Below are 10,000 nucleotides of genomic sequence, written 5' to 3'. Positions count from 1 at the left end.
GAGCAAGCGTTCCAAGCGGTAGGCGTGTTTGTTTGTGCGCCGTTGAGGGCTGTGTTGCGTGCGGGGTTGTGCCTAGCTATGATGGGGGCCAGCACTGTGTCGTGCGACCCGTGATACCGCAATGTCGACCGTTGCAGTCGAACAGCACAGCATTGGAAGACGTGGCTCACACGCACACGTGTCACGTGTCGTCACACACCACGTGTGCTGTCGCATGCGTGGGACACTCGCAGGTCGTATGGGAAGCGAGGGCGGAAGCAGCGCTCGCCGCCATCCAACGGCTCCCACCACACAAACGTCAACTCCCTTCCCGCAGAATGGCGTACGTGCGAGTGCGCTGGTTGACACGTGTGTGTGTGTGTGTGTGTGTGTGCTTGGACTCGCAGCACTGTGTGGTGATGTCATGTCAGAGTGCACTCGTGTGTCTCATAGCATTCCCGTTCACCCTCGTTGTCTTTGGCTCGAACACAGGGGAAGATGATGCAGCAACCGACAGTGAAGCCAACGACTACGCTGTCCACGCCTCCGATGTCTCCGAGAGCGAGATGCTTGAGTGCGTGTCCAAGATGATGATGTCCGTCAACGTCGACGGCACACAGGTGCAGCCAACTTTACATTCGTGCCAAGGTGCACGTGTGTGTTTGTGCGTGCGTGTGTGTGTGTTTGTGTGTGTGTGTGTATGCGTGTGTGTGTGCAAGCGTCTGGTGAGGTTGAACAACGTGCATGCTACGCTCATGTACTTTCTGTCCTGCCGCACACACACACACACACACACACACACACACACACACACACACACACACACACACACACACACAACACACACACACACACGCGCGCACACACACACACACACACACACACACACACACACACACACACACACACACACACACACACACACACACACACACACACACACACACACACACACACACACACACGCACGCACACACTCTCACACACATTCACGCACGCACGCACGCACACGCACGCACATACACATGTACACCGTCATTGCATGCAGGCAAAGGAGCTGGAGACGGTGGTGACGACGTTGCGGGACTTGTCATCGCCGTCCGCTGTGCAGTCCACGCTCGCAGTCCCAGCCATTCCAGGTGCCTAGTGATTGACACATGCAATCATGGAGGAGGGGAGAGGAGGAAGAGGAAAAGGAGAAAGAAGAAAGAAGAAGAAGAATGAAAGGGGACGCGAGCATATGTGTTGATGGTTTGCTGCTCCAACCAACACTTGCGCCTTGTTCATGGATTGAGCGTCTGTGCCTGCATGCATTGCACACAGCGACGGGCCTGTTTGGCCGCAGGCTGCGCACGGGCACCGTCGACCAGCTGACACAAGACTCTGGAGACGAGGCGGACGAGAGCGAGGGTGGCGAATCAGACGACAAGGTCATTGCGCAATTGATGGTTGATGATGTGGAAATGTTGCTAATCGTCGTTGGTGTGGCGATGTTGCTGGTAGTCGTTGGTGTGGCGATGTTGCTGGTAGTCATTGGTGTGGCGAAGGTGATGATACTTCTTTCCATGATCGTGGTTCTTGGTCTTGAACCCATTGCACCTTCGCTTTGTCACGTGTTCCTGTGATGTATTCCCACTCGCCACCGCCAGAGCGACGGCATGGACATGGCGGACGCAGACACACTCCCACTTCACATACAGCAGCACCAGCAGAGGCAGCAGCAGGAGGAGCTTGGTCAGCCCGCATCAATACAGCTTATACAAAGCCCACAGCGACTCGGTGACCAGCATCAACACCACCACCACCAGCAGCAGTTGTCGGGCAATGCAGACGGAACAAAGGCGTATTATTACAACGGCATGCTCAGCAGGTGGTGGTGGTGCGATGGTGGTGGCATGTGGCACTAGGCGACAGTGGTGGTGTGATTGCATGTGGTAGAGGTGTCATAATTGCATGAGTAGCTGTACTGCATCGCATGTCTCAAATACGCGCATATTCATCATGTGTGTATGTGTGTGTGTATGTGTGTGTGTGTGTGTGTGTGTGTGTGTGTGTGTGTGTGTGTGTGTACAGTGAGCCGTACTCCAGGGCCGGGGTGCATCCGCGTCACGGGTCGCGGTCATCGTCGCGTCATCGTCCAAACTTTGACGCCGTCCTGTGCGCCTTTCAAGACGTAAGCGAATGCAATAGCGCGAGATGGTGAACTGGGATGAGAAGAAGGGAGGGAGGGGGGTGGGGCGGTGTCTTGGTGGTGGTGGTTGCGTTGGTATGTTGGGTGGCGTGGCCTGGACGTGTGCTCGTTTGCGTTTGTGTGTGAATGCTTGCTTGTGCTTGTTTGTGTTTGTGCGGGGGGTTTTTTTTTTGATGAGCATGACTTCGTATGTCCTGTGTTGTTCGTCTGCTGCTCAAGCTACGGTTTCGTGACCTCCTCCATGCTCCAACCATTCACTGCTTCACCACCTGCATCTGCTGCTACTGGCGCTGTTGTTCTTGTTGATCAGTTTCTGCAAATGGACCACTGCAAAGTGCTCGTCTTCCCGTCAATGCCGCGCAGTCTCTGCCGTAAAATCGACAACGTCGCAACGGTGTGTGCATGTGTTTGTGGAGGCGTGTGCGTTGCCGTGTTGTGGCTGATGGTGATGGTTGACGCTGAAGTCACTGATCGAGGGGGTGGGTCTTGGCTGAAACACATGAATTCAGCACGACTCTGTCCCTCATACCCCAACGGCGCATGTTGTTGCCACTGGATGCATCCCCTGCCACACCCGCCACGGCTGTCTGCATACACTGTTTGCACAGGCGTTTAAGCTCGATGTGTGTGTTCGCGGCAAAGGAAAGCACCGCTCCCCCATTGTGTCCAAGACTGGGTTTACGTCCTGTCCACCGCAGGTGGGCTTGGACAGCCAACAGCACAAGCCATTGCCTGCATGCATTTGCTGCGACTTCAGTGGCATCTGCAGCTGCTTGTATCGTCCTTGTCACCCACTCACATGTATACGCGTTTCGCTGATACACACATGCACGACACACACACTCTCACGTGCTGTAAACCATGCCAATGTGCTGCGACGCGTGCGTGTTTGTGTGTGTAGGCGACGTTGGAAGCGCTTGAGCTGGCGTGGGAGGTGGACGACAAGCCCTCTGCCTCTGCCCGGCACGCGCCATCGTCATCATCCTCGTCGTCATCGTCGTCGTTGTCGCTTCGTCGCAGCGGGCGGATCACGGTGGCAGCAGCCTCATCATCGTCCATTTTGGGGCCGGCAGCAGCAATGCGGGGAGCAGCAGCAGCAGGAACAAGAGCAGCGGCAGGAAGAGGAGGGGGCCGGCGACGTGGTGGCGGTGGCGGTGGTCGCATTGGTGCTCGCGGCAGCGAACGCGTCGGTGCTGACGCACAGCCGATTGGACAGGCAAACGTCGGCCACCAACGTACGATCTGGCGGTAGTGACATGATGGGAGATGGGGCGAGGTGGGGCAGGCAAAGTATGTGCGAACCTGTTTCTCCGTTGGCTTGTCCTATGTCTTTCATCAGACAGCACACACGCACGCACACACACACACACACACACACACACACACACACACACACACACACACACACACACACACACACACACACACAGTGCTGCAGCGCATGGGATGGGATCCTGGTCGCGGGCTGGGGCGGGACGGGATGGGGATGAAGGAGCCGATATCGGCCCACATTCGCCGAGGACGAAAGGGATTTGGCGGCGCAGCTTAGTGATGGACGGTGCAGGGTAAAGTCAGGGATTGATGGGTGGATAATCTTGCAAGAATGGGGCGGATGGCTGTGCTGAAGGGTGGATGAACGCGATGGTGGTGTTGATGATGTAGTGGTTATTGAATCAGCTGGAGGAGTGGATGGGTGGTTGATGTTGTTTGGCTGTTGAGGATTAGGCACGTGTCGCTTGTGCAGATGCTGTTGCGGTTCACCACACACACAAATGTACATCACTGCTGTACCTTCGCTATCACCCGTTGTACAGTGTAATCCATATTCCTGACATGGTGGTTGTGTTCTTTCTATTTCGCCTTGTTGGTGTAACCGAGTCAAGCCGATAGTCGTAAACGTAACTGCGATGACCAATTGCAGAGCGCAGAACAACGGCAAAGAGTGCAACATCATGCTCGTTCATATGTGCAGTTAAGTTGCCAGCTAATCAAGCAAGGAAGAGAGCGCCTTGCACGCTTTCCCTTGATGGTGTGTGTGTGTGTGTGTGTGTGTGTGTGTGTGTGTGTGTGTGTGTGTGTGTGTGTGTGTGTGTGTGTGTGTGTGTGTGTGTGTGCCACTCAAGTTGGTTGGTTGTGGTGTCACCGTGCCTGTCTATCATCGCCCATCCACCTCCCTCGCCTCTCACGTCAAAAGCCTCCCTCTCCTGCGCCACTGTCGTGGTGCTGCACGGGTCAATTGTGCGCACAGACTGCGCGTGCTGTTGTTGGTGCCGTCGCTAGTGGCCACTGGTGATGCAATACAGCGCCCCGTGTTGCTGCAGTCTCGATGACGATCACGGCAGCACTGAAAATGCGAGCCAGCACTGAAAATGTGATGGTAGGCCCAAGTGCCAAGATGGCAAGACGGGCAGGATGGCAAAATGGGCCCTCGCACATCACGCGGGTTCTCCGGCGTTGTCGCATGTGATGCCAAAGGGTGGCCTGTAGTCAAAGGCGGCGGCAAACTGCCTGACCACCGCCCACATCTTGCATACAATCTCTGGCGTAAGCACCTCCTCCGCGCTCACCACGTCCGGGCCGTGTGTGCGGTGCACGTGCACGTCGTCCGCAAGGCTGAAGATGCAGTCGAGCGTGGGTTTGGTGAGAGGCCCGAGCGGTGACTCCATGTCTGGCCCGAGCACGAAGCGGAGGAGGCGGCCCAGCGTGTCGTGCTTCAGCAATGGCGACGTCATGTCTTCAAAGCGGATGAGGATGAAGTTGCGCGCCACCACAAACCCGTCGCGCAGCAGCCGCTGGTACTCCTTCATGTAGTGGGCCCACATCTCGCACTGGGTGACCAGGCGCCGCGCAATGTCAGACTGCGGCATGTTGTGGAACCGTGATCGGGATATACCCGATGCGTGGCCACCGGTCAGCTGCCGGGTTGCCTCCGCCAGCGCGGCGTGAAAGGGGTCTCGGATGATGCCAATCACGCTGTCAAAGGGGCGGAGCTCGCGACACGGGTAGCCGTGCGCAAGCTCCCCTGGCTGCATCTTGAACAGCTTGTTGTAGACCTCCGGGTCGTACGACCCCAAGTGCATGTGGGACTTGACGACGATGGTTGTGTTGTCGCAGCGCAGCTCACCGGGCATCACCTCCTTGAGCTTGAAGTCGTTGTACACGCTGCTGGAGAAGAAGCCTGTTCCATACTCCAACAGCATACGGAACCACGTGTTTCCGCTGCCCGGCAGCGTCAGCAGCAGGGGCGGCTTGGCGTGTGGCAGCCGCGCCCGGTCCTCCGGTGTGACATATCGCCGTCCAACGTGCCGGCACTCCCGTGCCTCCTCATCTGCCTGCTCGTCCGTGCTGGCAGCGTCCTCGCCGTTGCCATTGCTGTCCGTATCGGATTCGCTGTTGCTGGTGAAATGGTGGTTGTGATGGCGAGCAGCAGCATCGCCACCACCACCATCATCGGCATTCAGGGCCTCGGCTTGAGATGGTTCCTGTGTCTGCATCAAATGCCTGCGTGGTCTCAAGTGCTGTGCGGCGTCGTAGCCTTGCTTCCTTTCTTGTTCTCCTTGCGCTTGCGGTTCAGAGCCCCTTTCGTGGTGCTGACTGCCGCCTCTCAACCCTTCCACCTTTCGTGGCACACCGTGTACGCCATGGTTACCGTCACTCCCAACAGCAGCACATTCCACTGCCACCACAACCACCACCACAGCCACCACCACCACACCAGCCGTTCTCATCTTCGCCGCTCTGACGACCGTTTCGCTGGTGGAGGAAATGAATTCATTTCCCTTTTTCTTCTGCTTGTGTGTGTGTGCGGAAACGGCGAAAGATGGCGGAGGTGGCGCAGGTGACTGGGCTGCGACCCAGCATTGGCCCATCGGTGAGACGCGGCATGTGTGTGTGTGTGTGTGTGTGTGTGTGTGTGTGTGTGTGTGTGTGTGTGTGTGTGTGTCTGTGTGTGTGTGTGTGTGTGTGTGTGTGTGTGTCTGTGTGTGTGTGTGTGTGTGTGTCTGTGTGTGTGTGTGTCTGTGTGTGTGTGTGTCTGTGTGTGTGTGTCTGTGTGTGTGTCTGTGCTGTCGCTTTTCACTGTCGCTGTTACATCCCCCTTCCCCACTTGCTCGCTCACTCACTCACTCACTCACTCACTCACTCGCTCGCTCGCTCACTCACTCACTCCCGCCCCAACACACGACTTTCACGCCTTCCTCTGCTTGTGGGCTTTGGAAGACGGGCGGAACCCTGGTGACGATTCGAGGATCCGACCTTGGCGACTCTGAGGAAGACATTCTCGGTACAACGATCTGTGTGTGTGTGTGTGTGTGTGTGTGTGTGTGTGTGTGTGTGTGTGTGTGTGTGTGTGTGTGTGTGTGTGTGTGTGTGTGTGTGTGTGTCACTTTCTGTGTGTCTGTCTTTCTTTCTGTGTGTCTGCCTCTCGTTCTATCTGTCTCTCTCTTTCTCTCTCTGTCTCTTGTTATCTGCACTTGCTGATCCCATCATGGGCGGAGTTGCCCCTTCACTCACCCTAAGCGCTGCCTCCCATGATGCGTGTGGGTCCTGGCAATGCCACTTTCCTTGCAGATGTTACAATTGGAGGCGTCTCTGTGAGGAGCTCATTGAGGTACTTTTCATCCTCAAAGCTGCAGTGTTTCACTGCGCCGTGCTCGCAGCCTTCAGGCCCCGTCGTGGTCACAACAACGGCAGGCAGGGGCGTGTCGCACGTGACTTTTGTCTTTGAGCAAGTCGAATCTGATGACGACGAGGATCCGCCCACCATAGGTGCGTGCGATGTGTGTGTGTGTGTGTGTGTGTGTGTGTGTGTGTGTGTGTGTGTGTGTGTGTGTGTGTGTGCGTGTGATGTGTGATTTGTGGTGTGTGGTGCGTGTGTGTGTGTGATGTGTGTGTACGCACTGTCCGAACGTGACGCTGTCTCCCCACAACAACGTTTTGACGTCCGTGCAAGTAACAACCCACCTGACTGTGTCCGCATGTTTCTGTCGTGTGACCACTTCACGATCCGAATACGCCCCTACACCACATGGTCTCACGTCATGTCTTCTTTCCTTGCCGCTCGTCTGGCTCCTCCTTGCGCAACACGCCAATTGCCACTGCGCCACCGCCAACGCGCGCACAGGCATGCTGACGGAGAGCCGCGTGTGGAAGGAGGAGGTGCTGGATGACACGTTTGGGCTGCGGCTGGCACCGGCAAGCAGCATTGACCGCGATCCGCTCAATCTCCAGCTCGAGGACACGCGCAAACCCCTTCGCGGCGAAATCAAATCGGTACCTTTGCTACTGATGGTGGTGGTGGTGGTGCTGGCTCGTCGTGATTGTTGTTGGTTGATGACTGAAGGAGCGAACGTTGCAGTGTGAGTGTGTGTGAGTGTGAGTCATGCTGCGCTCCACTCGTTTGCGACGTTGATTTGCCTGTTGTTTCCCTCAAACCATTTCCCTCAATGCCCCCCACACGCTCACACACGCTCACAAACACGCACACACACACACACACGCACACACACACACACACATACACAACACACACACACACACACACACACACGCACACACACACACGCACACACACACGCACCGTCATCTCCCTGCTGCCTACCAGCGGGTGCAGGCGCTTGAGGAGCAGGAGGGCGGATCGCACGTGCTCTCCGACCAGCACTTCAGCCCGGCCCTCTGTCTCGTCAAACTCTACCGCGACTGCACCCGCAACGAGCTCGAACGAGGTGCAGCGCTGTGTGCCATCGTGTGTACGTGTGTGTCATCGTGGAGGGGAGAGGCAGATGAGAATGAGATGGGAGGGGGGTGGAGAAATAGTGACATGGAAGATGGAGAAGAAGTGAGATGGAGAAGAAGTGTGAAGAGCTGCACGCACACGCACACGCACACACACACCACACACACACACACACACACACACACACACACACACACACACACACACACACACACACACACACAACACACGACTCCCCGCTGTTGTGGTTTCAGGGCTGCGACATCTGGAGCGGATGGAGGAGGAGCACGATCGAAACTTGAAACAGCTCATCAACGTGAGCTCGTCCACGTTTGTGTCGGCATTTGATGCCGTTCTAAATGCGAATCGCCGCATCAAGTTTCACAAGCGCACGCTCAACTCGGCCTCAATCACCAGCAAGCTTGCAGAGAGGTGAGTTGCGCAGGCGCTGGGCTTGCATGCATGCGTGTCAGTGTGTTGGATGCACCTTTGAATGTATTTGTGTGTGTGTGTACGTTTGCGTTGTCACATGTTGCCCAAGCGTTGAGTGCTTCAGATTCATCCCAGCACGCAACCCACACACACACACACACGCGCGCGCGCGCGCACACACACGCACACACACCCACACACATGGCGGACAGCATCAGCAAGTTGGAGGAGACGACGCACGCGACGTACGATGCAATTCTGGAGCGGCAGAAGGAGGCGAACCAGCACCGAGCCATGCTGCACGTGCTCGCAACACACCGCTTCCTCTTCAACCTCCCGCGCAGGTGTTTATGTGTGTTTATGTGTGTTTATGTGTGCGCGTGTGTGCGTGCGTGTGCGTGTGTGTATTTGTGAGCGCCGTCGGCGATACGTGAGCCAGCCATTGCATCGGCAGTGACAGGATATCTGCCGCCTGTTGCCTCCCACGTTACCGCCACTCACCATGCTTCCTCCTCCTTCATCCACTCCACAACACCACTACATGCCACCACCACCACCACGATCATCATGGCCGTTGACGTCGTGCCAGCCTGCGCGATTCGATTGCACGGGAGGAGTGGGCACAGGTCATTCTTGATCTTGGGAAAGCGAGAAAACTCTTCAGCGACCCCGCCGTCAGCGCTTTCCACCAGGTAATGCGACGTGTGCACTTGTTTGTACGTGTATGTGTGTGTGTGTGTTGGGGGGGGGGTGGCGTGTATTGTGTGTGTGAGAGTGTGAGTGTATTGTGTGTGTGTGTGTGTGCGTGTGCGTGTGCGTGTGCGTGTGCGTGTGCGTGTGTGTGTGTGTGTGCGAATGTAATGCGTGCTCTCAAAGCCACCGTGTCTTTCCAGTGTCTCTCGTAACCTCACCACTGCACCGCCGCACCATGTCAACCATCACCGGTTGCAGGTGAAGGCGACGATTGAGGCAATCGCTGGGGAGGTGAAGGCAACGCTCTACAGGCGGCTGTCAGCAATGCCGCTGCCGCTCACCGCCATTGAGGAGATCACAGCCCACCTCCTCGCCCTCGATCCCCAATCAGAACCAGGGTGCGGCCGCATGCATCGTGTCGGGTGTTTGTTTGTTTGGTTGGTTGGCTGGTTGGCTGGTTGGCTGGTTGGTTGTGTTTGAGTGTGTGTGTGTGTGTGGGGGGGGGGTTGTGTTTGTGTTTTTTGTTTGTTTGTTTGCTTGGCAACTGTTTCCTCGTCCTCACCCACCACCATCATCACCATCACCATCACCATCACGATCACCACCTCACCATCAGCTGGTACGCGATCCAGCAGCTGCAGAGTTTCATTCTGTCGGAGATGGAGCGGCTGGTGGGACAGCTTGCAAACGCAACGTCACTGGTAAGGTGTTGTAGCGACACAGCAGTCCTGGAGGGAAAAGTAGGGCGTGTCGAGACGGCCACTGCTTTGCTGCTGTGCACGCAATGCTCACACAATGCTCACATAATGTTCAACACCCATTCACACAATGTTGTCACCATCCCCACCACCATCACCATCCCCACCACCATCACCATCCCCACCACCATCACCATCCCCACCACCATCACCATCCCCACCACCATCACTACCTCTCCGGCACCACCACCACCACCACCACGATCATCACCA

At 56.5% G+C, this 10,000-nt stretch overlaps 3 protein-coding genes across 3 annotated transcripts in view; 2 read left to right on the top strand and 1 right to left on the bottom strand.

The window, feature by feature from the left end:
- PTSG_05695 (uncharacterized protein) overlaps positions 1-4,107 on the top strand; it is a gene marked incomplete at its 5' end in the record, with an annotated part of 4,145 nt that extends 38 nt beyond the window's left edge. Inside the window, 11 exons of the mRNA XM_004993504.1 lie at positions 1-18; positions 234-322; positions 472-599; positions 1,028-1,118; positions 1,303-1,409; positions 1,629-1,849; positions 2,053-2,152; positions 2,481-2,564; positions 2,779-2,868; positions 3,072-3,405; positions 3,601-4,107. The exon at positions 1-18 is cut by the window's left edge and continues 38 nt beyond it. Of these exons, the coding sequence (XP_004993561.1) occupies positions 1-18; positions 234-322; positions 472-599; positions 1,028-1,118; positions 1,303-1,409; positions 1,629-1,849; positions 2,053-2,152; positions 2,481-2,564; positions 2,779-2,868; positions 3,072-3,405; positions 3,601-3,719 (1,381 nt within the window). The 3' untranslated portion in view covers positions 3,720-4,107. The remainder of the gene's footprint in view (positions 19-233; positions 323-471; positions 600-1,027; positions 1,119-1,302; positions 1,410-1,628; positions 1,850-2,052; positions 2,153-2,480; positions 2,565-2,778; positions 2,869-3,071; positions 3,406-3,600) is intronic.
- Positions 4,108-4,605: 498 nt separating this feature from the next.
- On the bottom strand, positions 4,606-5,898 carry PTSG_05694 (uncharacterized protein; the record flags this gene model as incomplete). The annotated part of the gene is made up of 2 exons (XM_004993503.1): positions 4,606-5,787; positions 5,884-5,898. 2 exons carry the CDS (start codon positions 5,896-5,898, stop codon positions 4,606-4,608), a joined length of 1,197 nt encoding a protein of 398 aa, XP_004993560.1.
- Positions 5,899-5,959: 61 nt separating this feature from the next.
- Positions 5,960-10,000, top strand: part of PTSG_12349 (uncharacterized protein) — a 10,408-nt gene continuing 6,367 nt past the window's right edge. Inside the window, exons 1-10 of the mRNA XM_004993502.1 lie at positions 5,960-6,041; positions 6,389-6,452; positions 6,740-6,937; positions 7,293-7,441; positions 7,773-7,893; positions 8,159-8,336; positions 8,549-8,680; positions 8,926-9,028; positions 9,288-9,427; positions 9,646-9,735. Of these exons, the coding sequence (XP_004993559.1) occupies positions 5,991-6,041; positions 6,389-6,452; positions 6,740-6,937; positions 7,293-7,441; positions 7,773-7,893; positions 8,159-8,336; positions 8,549-8,680; positions 8,926-9,028; positions 9,288-9,427; positions 9,646-9,735 (1,226 nt within the window). The 5' untranslated portion in view covers positions 5,960-5,990. The remainder of the gene's footprint in view (positions 6,042-6,388; positions 6,453-6,739; positions 6,938-7,292; positions 7,442-7,772; positions 7,894-8,158; positions 8,337-8,548; positions 8,681-8,925; positions 9,029-9,287; positions 9,428-9,645; positions 9,736-10,000) is intronic.

This window comes from Salpingoeca rosetta (assembly GCF_000188695.1).
Source record: "Salpingoeca rosetta unplaced genomic scaffold supercont1.13, whole genome shotgun sequence".
NCBI classification, from domain to species: domain Eukaryota; class Choanoflagellata; order Craspedida; family Salpingoecidae; genus Salpingoeca; species Salpingoeca rosetta.
Note: the sequence above shows the minus strand (reverse complement) of the source record. Positions and strands in the feature narration are given on the sequence as shown.